A 16643-nucleotide genomic window follows, 5' to 3' on the forward strand; every position below is an offset into this window, starting at 1 on the left:
TGCTAAAGGATTGTCAATTTTGTTAATTTTTATAAAGAACCAACTCTTTGTGTTGTTGATTTTTTCCCCTATGGTCTCTAATTCTGATTTAATTTTATTTGTTCTGTGTCCTGGTTTGGGGTTGGCTAGTTCAACTTTTTCAAAGGGCTTAAGGTACCTCATTATCTTGTTAATTTGAAATTTCTCCATTTTGTTGATGTAGGCATTCAGAGCTATAAGTTTTCCTCTGAGTACTGCCTTTTCTGTGTCCCAGAGGAGCCAATATTTTGTGTGTTCATTTTTGTTAAATTCCATAAATGTTTGCGGTTCTGTTCTGATCTCTTGAATGAGCCACTGGTCATTCAACAACATATTGTTCATGTTTGATGAGTTAGATAATTTTCTGTAGCGGCTTTTGGTGTTGAGCTTTGATTTTTACTCATTTGTGACATTGTGACAGAATGCAGAGAATTTAATTGGAGAGTTAAAGCCAATTAATATAGTTAAGACTGAGAAGTGTTTGGTAGTTCATTAAACTGTTTTGGGCTGTGCCTCTTCATTTCTTAATAAATGTATATGGATCTCTGTTAAGGGGCCACTTCCACACCAGTTTTGTGTTCTTGTTGGTTTTGTATATGTAGTAATTCTTTAACTACTTTCTATAATGCTGATTTAGTGGAGATTTTTTTTTAATTTTCCTTGTTATGAAGGTTTTTATTTGTCCTTTGGTTATGAAAGTGACCTTTACTGGGTACATTGTTCTTTGTTGGTAGTTGTTTTCCTTTAAGGTATGGCATACATACATGGTAGGTTCTCCTTGCTTTCATGTTCTCAGCTGAGAAATCTGTAGTTATTCTGATTGGTTTTCCAATTATCTTTTTTTCCCTGACAGCTTTAAGGATCCTTTCCTTGGTCTCTAGTGATCCTGTGGATTAGGATGTGGCAGTGGGATGTTCTTTTCTAGTCTGGCTTATTTGGGGTTCTAAAGGTTGTATCTGAATGGGCCTATCTTTTTGGATGTTTGCTAACTTCTCAGCTAGTTCCTATTTCTTTAGCGTCCTTTACTTGACCTTTCTCAATATCAATTATTTTCAAATTAGGTCATCTGATTGAGTGCTGAAACTCCTGACAGGACATTTCTTGTTTATTGTATTTGTTTTGAGTAATTATATGTTCTTTTTCTCTAATGTCTAATCTTTGACTCCAGAGACTTTCTTCTCTATCTGTTGTCACAATCTGTGGTCAAAACTTTCTAGTTTGGATTTTATTTCCCTGCCTTGTAATTGATCATTTCTGATGGCTTTAATCTCCTTATTAATAATTTGTTTTAGGTCATTATGGACTTCTTTACTTCCTTGATTTATTTTCTGTGTCTTCTCTCATATCCTTTAGCTGAGTGACTATTTTTTTCATTGCTTCTTTTGGAATTGATTTAGCTTTCTGTTTGTGGATTCCATGAATTCCTGTAGTAACTTTTGGTTGGTCTTATCACACTCACACATAGTCTTGTGCAGACTTTCTATCTTTCCAGAAAAAATATTTATCAGCAGTGTTTTTCAAAGCATTTTTAGAACTAGCTTCTAGATCTTTCATTCACAGTTCTCTGCCTGGTTATTTTGTGTGGGAGTTGAGGTTCCTTGACTTGACATTTTCCTAATGTTTCTATGGTTCTGCCCATTTGGAAACAAAAGCAAATTTAACCACAACAGAACACATTTTAGAGTAAAGAAAAAACCCAGAGCTCTATAATTGCATAGAATTTAAATTAGAGGTTTAAAATCATACATAGCTATTCTGCCTAAATACTCCTTTGCTTTTGTTTGAGGAGGGGTATTGTGGTTCAGGAAAGGAGATTATATATAGTTGTAGCTATAGAGCAAATCTATTGTTAGAGATAAATCAATTCAAACCAAAAAAGATAACAGGATGAGCCAAATAGAGTCAAAATGGAAACAAATACAGTCTTAAGTCCCAGACAATTAGGGATCAACAAACTAAAGAAAAGGAAGAAGGAGAGAAGGACTAGAAAGAAAGAAAAACCAGTTACAGTGAAATTAAAAGAAATAGGAAGAGATAATGAAAAATAGGAGCAAGTAAGAAGGAATTAGCTCCTGTAGAGAGGTGCTAGCTTCCTCACAAGTTAGCCCTACCTGAAATCGTCCTCAATGTTTACAACCCACGTTTGTTTGTTTGTTTTATTTTGTTTCTTGGCCAGTAAGATTTTAGAAGCTTTGTTTCTTTGTTCTTTTTGTTGTTGTTGTTGATCATGGATCTTGAACTCTAGGCCTAGGCACTATCCATAAGCTCTTAAAGCTAGCGCTCTACCACAGGAGCCACAGCACCAACTCCAACAATTCCTACATGGACTGCCTTTGAAAAGCAATTCTCAGGCCTCAGACTCTGGGGATAGCTAGAATTATATACATGAGCCAAGAGCATCGAGATCAAGAAACGTTTCTAAACACAGCTTAGTAATTTTCCCACAAAGATCCTCCATACTATGTCATTGTCATACTCTATTCTCTTTTCCTGTCCTATCTCAGTCCCCATCACCCAGTCCCTCTCCAGCTCTGCCTCTTGTGGGCACAGAAGTCGAACACAGGCCCCTGCAGCGTGAGTGCAGCGACTGTGCATGCGCAAATGCCTGTTTCCCTGGGATTCTCCTGGAATGGACTCCAGGAGAAGAGATTGCTGGTCCACTTCCTTTGCTGGGAATGGTGTAGGAAAGCAGCACCTGCAAGAATGAGAAGTGTAGGACATGGCCCCTCATTTAGTGTTTAATCCATTCATATATTTGATCTTGTCCTCCCATAACAGCCAGAATTTCAGTAGGGAAGCTAGGTTGGAAGCCCCAGAGTGCTTGAAATCTCAGGAATTCAGAGTCTCAGGCCTCCAGTGGAGGCCTTGACTTTTGCATTTAATGTGATCTCAGTCCATTACTGAACATCACTGATCAAATGGAACAGTGATACTGGCCTTGTGTGTTTGGTGTTAATTGAAGTAGCACATCTTCCTGCCCTGTCCATGGGGATTGAATAAATACATGGTAATAGATGGTGAGGCCATATTCTGGGTGGGCTTTATGCTTCTGTAATTCACTTGGCTACGCCACAGGATAGCCAATGTACCCAGGATAACAAGGAGCCCTTGGCTCTTCTGTGGTATATTCTCCCATATGATGTATTTGCCTTTGCCTCTTCTAATCTTAGATAACTCATGACTGTTGGAGTTGTACTGATATTTTTGTGTGAGTGTATGTGTATGTGTTGTGTGCCACTACTGGCAATTCAATTTAGGGCCAATGTATTTTCAGTTAGTGTTTGCATTCAGTACTACTGCACTACCACATGAGCCTGAGCTCCCCTCTCTGCTCTTTGCTGCTCAATTTGCACGAGAGTGTGACTTGTCTGCATTGCTTCCTTAGAATCTCCATCTTCATATCTCATTCTCTTGAGTAGCTAGGATTACAAGCAAGAACCCTGACAGCCTAGCTTCAAAGTGGATTTTTCCCCTCTAGCTGGTTATATGACCTAAAGGTCTACATTTCTGTGGTTTTTCTAGACCTTTCTTCTGCCACTTGTTAACATTTTCTAAGTTGTATATTTGAAACCAACCTCATAATTTATGTCTTCTATCACATTGTTGATCCATGTTTATTCTATGAGCTTATATAATCTCTTTTTCCTTCCTACTCGGGGACCCTGATAGTTATCCTGTCCTTAAACCTTTTCCTTACCCTCCCCTGTGACCCACACAATTCAGTTGCTTCTTTCCAATGCAACCTTTGATTCCAACCTCTATCCAAAATCATGCAAAACTTTGGAAATATCAAAGAACTCAAATGGATTCTTCATTAATCTTTTTTTTTTTTTTGGTCCGGTCGTGGGGCTTGAACTCTGGGCCTGGGTGCTGTCCCTCAGCTCTTCAGCTCAAGGCTAGCACTCTATCACTTGAGCCACAGCGCCACTTCCGGCTTTTTTCTTTTTGCTTATGTGGTGCTGGGGAATCAAACCCAGGGCCTCAGGCATGCAAGGCAAGCACTCTACCACTGAGCCACCTTCCCAGCCCTTCTTCATTAATCTTATACTCAATTCCATTACATTTAATTCAATTTTATTGAGTTTAAGTACATTAAAATAATTTTATTCTATCAAAAACTATGTATATCAATATATCTAATAAGTCTATATCAGTGTTTATATCTTTGTATATAAATATATACGGGAAAATAGCTGGTATTCAATATGGTTCCCACAATCTCAGCAGCTATTACATTACATAGCCGTAATACTGAGAAACTTCCATATCTCTTTGCCTCTGAGCAAAAAACTGCAGTTTCCCCAAAGCAGTGTATTGAGCAGCAATTTCACGCTCTTTCTGGGCCCGCCTTTTCATGGCTTCACGCTCTGGCCTCTGCTCCTTGGTGATGGGATTTGATACAACTGGCCCAGGAATATCAGGTTTCCTCCATGGAATTGGTTGGCGGCTGAAGTCTTGGAGTAGATACTGGCTTTGAGGTTTAGGTGGTGACTGGAACTTGGTCCCAGAAGTTGACACAGGCTTCTGCTGCAGAGAAGTGGAAGATGATGTTTTGTAAGGTTCAGGCCTAGCAACAGTAGATTGAGACACACTAGGCTGGGGAGTGGTGGTCAATCCCTGTTTGATTGTTTTGGTTGCAATTGGCTGTGATGTTTTGGTGGAATCTATGAAGCATGTGTTGGCAGTAGCTGGTTGAGATCGGCTGACTGGAGTAGGCTGAGCTGTGTTAGAACAAGGGAGAGCACGGTAAGGTACAGTGGGTCTCCGGGAGGCCAGAGACTGTGGCCTGCGAGAAACAGGTCGAGCTTGAGGCTTCTCTGGGGCTAGAAAAGGCAAAGGAACCAGCTTGACCTTCCCAGGTGGAGGCAGCTCATCCTGGGTTGGTGATGGACACTGGCTTTCACTCCTATCCCTTTTCTTGACTTGAGTAATTTTAGGGCCTTTGCCCTCATGGGGAATACCCAGCCGAGATTTCACAGCTGGAGTGGACTTGGTTTCTTGTGTGCTGCTGGCATTTCTCAAGGCCTTGGGGGAAGGCAGCTCCTTTTTTTTCTCACTTTTCTTCCCTAGGGCATGGAAAACCTGCACTGACTCCCACATCTGCACGCCTAGGTTGGTTCGAGGCCTTTTGAAGGTCTCTTGGCTAAGCTCAGGGTGACTTCTCTTGTGCTTGGTCTTGGGAATGCTTGTCTTTTCTTCTTTTTTGATTTTGTTCCCTGGCTGCTTGGTTTCATCACATTTCTTGGGGTGGTTCTCCCTGATCCTTTTGGTCTCTTTCTGTGCATGGCTCTTAGTTTTGCTGACCTTGCTGGATGCAGCTTTTGGAGATTTGCTGTCAGAATGCTTGTCTGTGTTCACGGAAGCCTGGTCACTGGATGGGATGGTGCACACAGTCACCTCTTCCTCCAGCAGGAGCTCTGGGGGCTGGCATTCGACTTTGACCTCAGGAGTTCCATCCACACTTTCCAAGGCTTCATGCTTGTTCCTTTGGACTTGATCAGTGGAATGCTTAGTGACCATTGAGTTTTCCTGGAGGAGAATCTCATCGATGGTTTCTGTACCTTTGATATCGGTTTTAGTAGACACATTGGATTGTTTGAGATCTGTGAAGGAATTGAAAGTCTGGTTAAAATGAATGTCTTTCACCATCACAGCACTCTGTTAAGCCCACCCATGGTTAAAGTGAATTCCATTTTTCCTAAAGACAAAAAAATTCCCAAATTGGTCCTATCATGTGTAGACTTCTCCCTTGTCCCTACTTAGTTACTGTTGACCTGCAGCTGCTAAATGTTAGGAATTTCTGAAGAGAGTAATGGGGCATCCTGGCTTTCTATTATTTTTAGAAGGCAACAGAGTCTTTGAAAGTTTGTTCTGAATTTCATTCTAATGTTTATTCTGTGTTTATGTATGGCTTTGCTGGAAGCACAGCCATGGTATTAGAAGAGCTTAATAATATATCTCTTATTGAAATGTCTCCAAGGTCAGGTGACACATGGTTTTCTCAATTACTTCAGCATTTATGCTTGTAGGCTTTGGAGCTCTCTGGAATTTCTGGTTGACAAAATTTTTTACTTGGGTGCTGCAATTTTAGGGAAGTGTGCATTTCCAGGAATATTTCCAGCAGTACAAAGAAATGAAGGTCAAAATCGGTCCCTGATAGGTGTTGCATTCACACACCAATAATTTAATGGTATTTTTCATCACTGGGCAAGGTGTTTCTAGGATTCAGTGTTAAGGGTCATGGACAGGACTCTAAGTCAGAAGATATATAATAACCATATAAAATGTGCTAATTAGATGACATCATTTCTTTTCTTTTTCCTTTATAGGTTTGTTGTAAGTGAAATAAAAAATGAAAGAAGCTTTAAAAATAGGAAATGAATCCCAGTAGCAGTTGCTCATGCCTTTAGTCCTAGCTACTCAGGAGGCTGAGATCTGAGGATTGCAGTTCAATGCCAGCCTGGGCAGAAAAGTCCATGAGACTCTTATCTCCAATAAACCACCAGAAAACTGGAAGTGGCACTGTGGCTCAAGTGGTAGAGCACTTGCCTTGAGCTAAAGAGCTGAAGGACAGCTCCCAGGCCTAGAGTTCAAGCCAAATGACAGACCAAAAAAAAAAAAAAGAGAGAAATGATTTGGACTTCATGTTAGATCAGAGATAGAGTGATTGCTTACTATGCTCTTGACTCTGTGGTGAAACCCATGAACAACAAAAAAAAACTACTTTAGAAAACCTCATATTTTTATACTTGTTACTCAGATAGGTGTTGATTCTAACCCTGAATTGAGAGAATGGGAGTGGGGGTAGGAAACCTTTAGTGTGGTTGTGTGTATTTCTCTGTGTATGTGTGTGCACGGGTGTGTGTGCGTGTGCATGCACACATACATACAAAATTGCTTGTGGAGCTTTAACTCAGCCTTTCTTCTTTGGCTGCTTGACTTTTTCTTAGGGCTACTGCATTATTACTTTATTTAGTGTCTAGGTACATTTGTTTGTAAACTGAAAATAAGATGTTGAAAAACTTTTCAAGATGTCTTTGGAATTCAGTCCTCAGATCTCAGTCTCCTCAGTCAGTAGCTAGGCCAGAAGCATGAGCAGACTTCCTGCCTACAAAATGCACAAAATATACATCTTCTGACCTGTTTCCTTTGAGAAGGAAGAAATGCAAGGAACAAATGGAAAGAACTAGATAAAGAAGGGGATTAATTAGAGGGAGTGGGTTTCAAGGACAATGAGCAGCATGGCCTCACTGAGTGTGCTTTTGGTGACACTAAGGGCAGCACAGCTGTCCTTCACACTTTTCCATAAATTCTTATGTATTTATTTAATTATCCAATGAAATTAATGGCAGTACTGAGCTCCATCATTTGAGCTATACTCTCATCCCTCTCTGGCTTATGCCTAAAAATAGAGGTCACTTTGTGAGTGAGGTGGTAGAGGCTCTGGACTTAAAACTATATTTGTGAGCTCTCCACTACTCAAATGCATATTGGCTCCTCCTTTTATAAGCTACTAATCCTATTCCTTTTTGCTGTCTGTGCTTACCTTGGAAATTGGTTTCTGTGTTAGGTTGAGCAGACACAGAGTAGTAGATTCCAGAAGTGGAGACTGGTGGTAAGACATCTGTAGGCTGGACCTCTTGGAGTGTCATCACTATTTCTGGCTGAGGAGCAAAGAACCCACTCCCTGTGTAGGTCACAGAGCCATATGATTGCAGGCAGGGACCAGGCTCTCCAAATAACAGAGGACCCATAGTGTTTTGATTATAGTAGTAAACCTGGTTTCTTGGTTGGTAGGGAAGTAATATGCTACTCTCTTGATGTGGAATCTGAGATAATGTCCCCTGAACCAGGCTGCCAGACAGTGATGGATACAGAGGGACTATGGCATTGGCATCCACATATCGTGGTGTCACAGCCATTGAAGGGAATGCTGTGCCCTGGTTGAGAGTCACAGTGAAGTCTCTAAGTTCAGATGACTTCTTTTTAGTGTGTCCTGTGTACTTCCTTTCAAAAGTACTGGGACAGGAGGAAGCTGAAGTGCAGCTGTGGTTCTGGCCAGTAACGCCTGTCAGCATGGGTGTGCTAGAATGTTGATAAAGATAGGCAGTACCCGTGAGTGGCTGAAAAGAGATGCCAGAGGTGGATGGTAGTGGCCATGTTGAAGTGAAGGCTGGAGTTGAGGCTCCGGAGAGGATGTAGACATTTCCTGCTAGAGAAGTCGCATCACTCACCACAGGAACAGAGAGCTGTGGTGAGTTTGCAGTTCCAAGTAGAGATGGATGTTGGAAATTGTCTGCAAGAAGCAAGAGGGTGGTAAAAAATGAATGAGATTGACCAAGTCCCACTTTGAGGAGGAGTATATTTGAGGCTGGCTATGATCAGAAGCCCTCTAATACCAACAATCATTGACCTATCTATGATCAGTTTATAAGCCAAAACCATTTTTATTCTTCCGATGAACTTTCCCAAGCTGTGCTACAGAAGACACCAAGTGGTTCCTGTGTTGTTTTCTGGGTAGACACAGGCTTCTCCTTTGCTTCTCTGTCTTTCCCTTAGTCTGCACTTGTATTTGCTCCTAACTATGTCCTAGCATGGAACCATTTTAGATCTCAGATATCCTTAGAGCAGTGTTTAGATTATTTCAGGAATAAGGAAACTGAGGGTCAGAGGTCAGCCTGATTGGTTTGAGTACTTCCTATTGTTATGAGCACCATGTTACAAAGGGTGAGCAGGTGAACCATGTACCAATATCAGGAGACAGAATTTTTTATGAGGCAGTGGATGTTGTTCATGAGAAAACAGTGATCTTGTTTTCATCGTTCTTTTTGTTTTGCCATGTTGTATAAGTTGCAGGCCATGTTTTACAGCTCTTTTAAAACACAGACAAGAAAGTAAGTTAAGTCAGACGTCTTCAGGTCCTTCTGACCTGAAGTCACAATGCCTACCACAGAGTTATGTTCTCAAAAAATGCTTTTTGCAAAAAAACTGTGAAACTTACTGAGCTTCTACATATTCATCAATGACATAGTATACATGCAAATAGTCATGAATAGCAAAAGGGAGATACGTGATTGATACAAAGTCAGTTCTGAAAAGGTAGACAAAATGTAAGCGTATTATATATAATTAAATATACAAAGATATTAAAAGATAATTTGGATAATATCAAATAATCTTGTTTAGTATATTTACCAGTAAATAAAGTGATGTTATCATATGTGCAATATTAAGCAAATGGATATTTCTCCCTCATTTTAGCCAAAATCTAGCACAGAAGTGAAAGTTGGTTTTGAATTGTGTGTGTGTGTGTGTGTGTGTGTGTGTGTGTGTGTGTGTGTCCCTATTTGAGGACTTTCACTAAGGGCCTAAGCATTTTACCTAGGTTTATTTTTGCTCAAGGCTAGTATTGTACCACTTCAAGCACAGTTCTACTTCTGCCTTTCTTAGTTAACTGTAGATAAGGATCCTAAAGACTTTCTTGACCAGGATGTCTTTGAGCTGCTATGTTCACCACTCATTCCAATGAGTAGCTAGGATTACAGGCATTAACCACTGGCACGGGCTAAGAACTATTTTTGATACAGTGTGTCAGTTGAGAAAGCTGGCAGCACACTTGTTATCTTCAACCTCAACTTCTCAAGTGGCTAGAATTCCAAGAGCTTGGAATATAAGGTACCACACCTAGGCCATTTTTGCATGCAATTCAAGTCAATTTGGTTTCTCCACTTAAAGTTATACCATCCCTATCTCCTATCTCTCCTTGACATGTCTCTCTTCTCTCATCCTGCTTCAATTGACGATGGTGAGTCTTCTTCTCCTTGAACATACATAACTCTTCATTTACTTGACTGTTGCTTTGATTTCTTTCAACAAATCTTTGTAGTTTTCAGCAAATACATCTTACATATTTCTTTTTTAATATGTTTTATTATAAAAATACTGCACAGAGGGGTTACAGTTACATGAGTAAGGTAATGAGTACATTGTTACCTCCTCCTTTGTTTTCGTCCTATTCTCCCTTTCCTCCCCAGCTCCTCCCCCCTCTCCCTGAAGTTGTAAAGTCTGTTTCAACATAGTTACACATATCTTTGGTAATTATTCTAACTATCTTATAATTTAATAGTATAAGTAGTACTTTTAATTGAAATTTCTAATGTTTATTGGGAATGATTAATTATTGTCTGACCTTTGATCCTAGGAGTTAGATAACTTATCTTCTTTGGGATTTTTATGGCATCAAGAGTCAAGCCATATAAGTAGTCATAATTGATGTAGACTAGTATTTTTAAAAATGTGTAGGAAGCATAACACCTCTGTATTTCTAGCATGTGGGATACTGAGGTTAAAGTATCACTCTTTTCATGACATTATGACCAGTTTGGGCAACATATCACAAATGCAAAAAAGAAAAAATTAGAGCAAAGAAGCAAAATTCAAAATGGTATAAAGAACAGCAAATCACCAAAAGTAAAAAATCCTATTATTATATTTATTCCTATTTCTATAATTTAAAGATATTAATTGTTCTAGCTAGATATTTTAATTAATATAGTATAAACAGAAGCACCAAAAAGTCTTTTAAAAAGTTTTGTGCATTTTCATATTTATTCTGAAAACCTAGCTCCATGTTCAGTCATGAGAAAAATCATCTTCAACGTAAGAAAATAGTCACTATTAGAATTCTGTTATCATCATCATCATCATCATTTTCTTTTCTGGCAATAGACATATGCCTCTTTGTGTGGTATTGTTACTGGGGCTTAAATTCTGGGCCGAGTGCTATCCTTCAATTGTGTGTGTGTGTGTGTGTGTGTGTGTGTGTGTGTGTAAAGCAACAGCTCTGCTAGTGGAGCCTCAGACCATTTGGGGTGGTTAATTGAAAATAATAGTTTCAAAGACTCTTACACTTGCAGTCTAGCTAAGAACTGTGATCCACAGATCTCAGCCCTCTAAGTAGCTAGGTTCACAGACAGGAGCTACAATGCTAGGCAGAAGTAAGGCCTTTTACATTTTATGTATATAATGTGATACTGCTTAAATGAATGTGGAACAATGATATGGAGATTAACTTTTGATTTTGATTTTTAGAAAAGTCTTTATCTTTGATTTTTGGATCTCAAAGGACTGATTTTTAGTATGTTTGTTTTGTTTTAACCAGAAATTGATTATAAGGATAAAATACAACTTTTATTTGAACTACTACTGATGAAAGTTAAAATGCCTCATATATACATAATATATACATACACAGATTTATATAAATATAAATATATATATGTATATATATGTATAAATATATATGTGTATGTATATATATATATGTATACATATATATATATATATATGCCTGGCATTTATGACTGTTATTCTAACTACTCAGGAGCCTGATGTTTTTGTTTGTTTTTTGTGGGTCAGGGGCTTGAACTCTAGGCCTGAGCGCTGTCCCTCAGCTCTACAGCTCAAGGATAGCACTCTACCACTTGATCTACAATGCCACTTCCAGTTTTCTGGTGGTTTATTGGAGATAAGAGTTTCACAGACTTTCCTGCCCAGGCTGCCTTTGAACCGCAATCCTCAGATCTCAGCCTCCTGAGTAGCTAGGATTACAGGCGAGAGCCACCGGCGCCTGGCTTGCCTGAAGTTTTTGAGGGTCATGGTTCCAACCTGCTCCTCACCAAAACCAGGAAGTAGAGCTGTGGCTCAAGTTATAGAGCATTATCTATGAGATAAAAAGCTTAGACACAGCACCCAGGCTTGGAGTATAAACCTTTGTATTGATACACACACACACACACACACAAACACACCTCCATGAAGTTTAAAAATCAGAATGAGGGGCTGGGAAAGTGGCTCAGTGGTAGAGTGCTTGCCTTGCATGCATGAGGTCCTGGGTTCGATTCCTCAGCACCACATAAGCAGAAAAGGCTGGAAGTGGCTCTGTGGCTCAAAGTGGTAGAATGCTAGCCTTGAGCTGAAGAGCTGAGGGACAGTGCCCAAGCCCAGAGTTCAGGCCCCACGACTAGCCCCCCCCCAAAAAATCAGAATGAAAAGTAATGCTGAAATTTATGTTGCACAACCCTCTGTAAGAACCCTTCCTAGAAATATGTTATAAAGAGCCATTTCTACAATACATGTCTAAAATGTTCACATTGGAAACTGTCAAGGCAGGGCTCAGCAGCTTACTTCTCTGATCCTAACTACTTGGGAAACAGTCCAGGACGGTGGCTTGACAGCCTTCTAGGCAGGTTAGTGAAATTTCATCTCAATCACATAACCTCCTGTAGTGGATCATGGCTGTGGTCACTGGTACAAGGGAGTCATAGGCAGAAGGATCACGGTTCAAGTTGGCCTGAAGTAGAACTCCAAATCCTGTCTGAGAAAATAACTGAAACAAAGAGGGCTGGGGCGTGGCTGGCACCAGTGCTATGCCCTGAGTTCACAGGTTAAAAAACGGTACTATCAAGCATCATCTGTATTCAGAATCAACTGGAAAAAACATCACAAGAATCATAAAGTAAGAATCATCTAAAAGTGACTTCTCAGAAACTGCTTTTAATGATTCTCCTTTTTATCCTTAGTTTGCTTTGTGGTCCACTAATGTGTGCTTTGACTGAAACTAACTGCATTTTGCCTTGCTGTGGTTAGATTGTACTCTGTTTCTGTGTGTTGATTTTAACAGGTTTGATCATCTTCAGCATTCTGTTCTAAACCACCTCTCTTTTCTCGAGAATGTCCCCATGCTCTTCATAGCTGTGGTTCTATCCTATTTCTCATCCTCCTCTTTATCTTTTCTTAACCCTTCTGGTTCCTGATGAACTTTTCCTTCCAGAACATCTCTCTGGTGCTAGCCTGATCATCCCTCCTCTCTTTCTGTTTTTCTCTGTACCTCATTTGAGCAGAAATATTGAAAGACTTAAATATTGTTCTTTGAATACACTAAATTTGAAATATTAAATTGGAACTGGTTGTTGAAGGACTCTGTTACAGATAAAGTATCCTGGTATAGAGTTTTCTGCACCAAGGTTTCCTTCTCCATTAATTGGTTAAAAATTGACACTCTGAAGAAGTCTATGGCTTCAATCTCCATCCATGATTACCCTTTAAGTAAACACAGTGTTAGAAATCAAAGTGATTCCAGATTGACCAATTTATTATTTTCATGTAGCAGACAAAGCAACAGATTTTGTCAGAGAGTAAATGTGTGGCTAAGTCACATGTCTAGAAGACCCTTTTTATCCTTACCTGACATACTGAGAGAAGGGTTAATATCAACTGGAGATACAAGGAATGAGGAATGACACTTGAGGATGTGTGGATAGCTGAAGCTAAAGAGCACGAGTGTGCCCAGTAAGGAGCTCACTGGATACTGCTCACTGGGCACTGGGCACTTGCGATGATGCAAATATTCGAAGGATGCCATGGTAACCCCAGGATTCTACTAGGTGGTGATTGGTTTGGTGGGAGAATGATGTCATTAGTTAGGCAGTTGAAAGGTCTGAAGCAGCCAATCACAAGATCAGAATCTGAACTAGAAGATGGGATTGGGTAGAGAATGGCAGGAAAGTGCTAATAATTCCTGCAAGCTTGATCTTTGATGACCTGAAGGCTCTTACATTGAAGACATCATCTCAGTGTTTCTCACCAATGTTCATTATTAAAGCGATTTATAAGTTGTCCATTATATTTCACCTTATAGAAGTATTATAATGACTTTGTGCATATAATGTGCTTGATGAAGAAAGATCCTTGAGGTTGAAGCCTTACACTTGTTCTAAGATCATTTTGTTGACCCAATTAGTGAACTTAGTAGAACTTTCAATTAGCCAAAGAAGAATGAAAGAGCTCTTTTGTTACCTGATTGAAGAGCAGGGTGAAGTACATTGTTGGTGCCTTGTAAGGAATTTTGTAATCCAAGGCACTTGCCTTCTAGTGTCTTCTCCTTGACATCTTTGTTCTGGGTTGTTCTAGGCCAGATTGGACTTGCATGTCTCCTCTGTTCTTCATTTTTCTTTTCTTTATTTTAGGAATTATTTCTTGGAGAAATCTTGATTTTACATTCTTTTATGTGTTATTTTATTATAGGTCCTGTGATTTGAACTCAGGGCAAGGGCTTAGTCCCAGAACTTTTACTTTTTAAATCAAGGATAGTACTCTACCACTTGGACTTTCCTTCCTGGACTGGCTTAGAACTGTTATCCTTTCCTCTTAGACTCCTAAGTAGCTATAATAACATGCATGGGGCCTTGGTGCACACTAGATTTTGCATTCTTATACCATGGAGGTTTACTCCTAGAAGCAGAGATTTTTGCTTTGCCCTGATACTTTGAAATGTGATATGTGCACATTAGAAGCAAACATTAAAGGTGAAAGATACAGTTGAATGAAGTTTTTCTGACTTTAAACAATTATTTTGCTTATAATTTGCTGCCCCTGGCTCTTTGGGCCATGTAGTCACACACTATCTCATTCATTCTTATGCCAGAAGCATGGAGGATTTTTTTTCTCTTCTATAAATGAAATGAAGATGGCAGTTACTGAAGCTTCGTTCTCCTTACAAACCACCACTACGGAATTCTGAGGTTCTTGTATTCTTTGTCTGTCATTCTTGGATGCAGTCAGGCAAAATGGAGAGCCAAATAGAGAAAATACACAATGATAGAGCACAGGAAAAAGTATAGATGGGAGAAATGAGATTCATGTGGTAGGTTTTGGTTTGGTTTCATGAGATAAGCACAATTTAACTGAATTTTGAACTACAGGATCATACAATTGAGTATTTTTGTTCAGAAACTTATCAGAAATTTAAACACTGAAAGACTTTAAAAGTAAAATATTAATAGTTTTCCTTTTGTTTATTTTAAAACATCTCATTTATGCCACTGATTTAGTATGTTTAGAGACTTTGAAAGTTTCTGCATTATCTACTCATTTTCTTGGTTTGTTTCTTTTTTATAAGGAATCCAACACTGTTATGATGTGTTGCTTTTGTTTGTTTGTTTCTATACTGAAGCTTGAACTCATTGGTTGGCTACATCCCTTAGCTTTTTGATTAAGATTTGTGCTCTACCCCTGGAGCCACAGCTACCTTTCCAGCTTCTTTTTATGGTGGTTAAATTTGATAAGCATGTGTTGGTCTTTCCTATTGGACTGCCCTTAAACTGTGATCCTCAGATTTCAGCCTCCTGTTTAGCTAGAGTTACTGTCCTGTACCATAGACACCTGGCATACTCTATTTGAGGCTTAAACTCAGATCTTCTCACTGTGGTTTGGTTTCCCTGCTTAAGGCTGGTTTCTACGACTTGAGCCATGGCTCCACCTCCAACTGCATGTCTTTTCCCGGCAATTATTTATTTTGAAGCAGAGTGAGCAAACTTTTTATTATCTTTAATACTTGTAGAAAGGAATTGACATTGGACATAGCAATTGATGGATGTAGTGCCTTTTAATCAATGTCACGCCTTCTTCCCAACTCTTCCCTCATTTTTCTTAAATTTTTGGTTTGTATTGAATTTTTGTGATGTAATAAACTATTTATGTATACAGTGCATATCATCTGTATCATCTCTTCAACATCTTCACCCCCCTTCTCTTATTTTCTCAATGTACTGTATGTACAGTGTATTCTTGCCTTCGTTCTAGACAGTAGAAGGCATTCCCCTGCTTATTCCTCTACTCTTCTCCCTTCTAGCAAATACCAATTTCCTGCTACTTACTTTGTGGGTCTTCGACTTAGTCTTTCTGAAGAATTATACTATTTGCACTCTTTATGTCATCTATTATACTTCATTTAATTCATCTATAACTGCATGCCACCCATTGTGTTTACTTATAGATTTACAGGCACATTCTAGACCCCATGCCACCTATATTTCTCTGGACCTAGCTTAGTTGACTTAATATAATTTTTTCCAAGTCTTTCTACTTTCTTACAAATTTTACAGTATCATTCTTTCTAATGGATGAGTAGAATTCCATTGTGTATATATATCACATTTTCTTGATCCATTCATCCATTCAGGGGCATATGGGATGATTCCATACCTTAGCTCTATGGTTAATAACGCTGCAGTGCATATGGTTGTGCTGGAAGCTTCAATGTATCCTTGTTTGTGGATAAATGCTCAGGAGTGGAATTGCTGGGTCATAGGGTAGTTCTATGCTTAGCTTTCCTCCATACTGCTTTCTAACTGATTGAACAAACTTACATTTCCACCAATCGTATAAGAAAGTTTGCTTTTGGCCACATCTTCTTCAGCATGTGTTATTGTTAGATTTCTTGATAATGGCTATTCTACCTGCGGTAAGGTGGAATCTCAATGTTGTTTTGATTTGCATTTCCTTTAAGGCTAGACATGTGGAACATTTCTTCATTTGTTTATTGGCCATTTGTTTTTCTGAGAAGTCACTTTTTAGGTCTTTAGTACCTTTATTGATTGTGCTGTTGTTTCTCCAAGGGTTTATGTTTTGAGGGTTTTAGTCTTTAACTTCTAAGAATATTATGGATTTTAGACCCTTGTCTGATATATAGCTGGTAAAAACCTTCTTCTATTCTGTGATTTTTCTTCTGTTTATATTGTTAGCTATTTCCTTTGCTGTGCAGAAACTTTTTTTTTATTTGTGAA

The 16643-nt window shown here is 39.1% G+C and overlaps 1 protein-coding gene across 1 annotated transcript; it reads right to left on the bottom strand.

Annotated features, from left to right (window-relative positions):
* Window positions 1-2436: 2436 nt before the first annotated feature.
* Window positions 2437-13441, bottom strand: LOC105999559 (uncharacterized protein C2orf78-like). Its single transcript, XM_013034608.1, has 4 exons — window positions 13264-13441; window positions 7565-8314; window positions 4253-5621; window positions 2437-2713 (listed from the first exon to the last, which is right to left on the bottom strand). The coding sequence occupies exons 1-4, from the start codon at window positions 13439-13441 to the stop codon at window positions 2437-2439; spliced, it is 2574 nt and encodes an 857-aa protein (XP_012890062.1).
* Between the last annotated feature and the right edge of the window lie 3202 nt (window positions 13442-16643).

Source organism: Dipodomys ordii, unplaced genomic scaffold, assembly GCF_000151885.1.
Source record: "Dipodomys ordii isolate 6190 unplaced genomic scaffold, Dord_2.0 Scaffold192, whole genome shotgun sequence".
In the NCBI taxonomy this organism is placed as follows: domain Eukaryota; kingdom Metazoa; phylum Chordata; class Mammalia; order Rodentia; family Heteromyidae; genus Dipodomys; species Dipodomys ordii.

Excerpts from the sequence above, each read along its gene's own strand:
- LOC105999559 (XM_013034608.1), bottom strand. The coding sequence starts at position 13,441 with ATGGCATCCTTCGAATATTTGCATCATCGCAAGTGCCCAGTGCCCAGT. Across the intron at positions 8,315-13,263 it reads CCCTTCTCTCAGTATGTCAG|ACAATTTCCAACATCCATCT; the intron begins GTAAGGATAAAA and ends TGCTTCTTGCAG. Across the intron at positions 2,714-4,252 it reads CAGTATTACGGCTATGTAAT|GTGCTGCTTTCCTACACCAT; the intron begins GTAATAGCTGCT and ends TCATTCTTGCAG.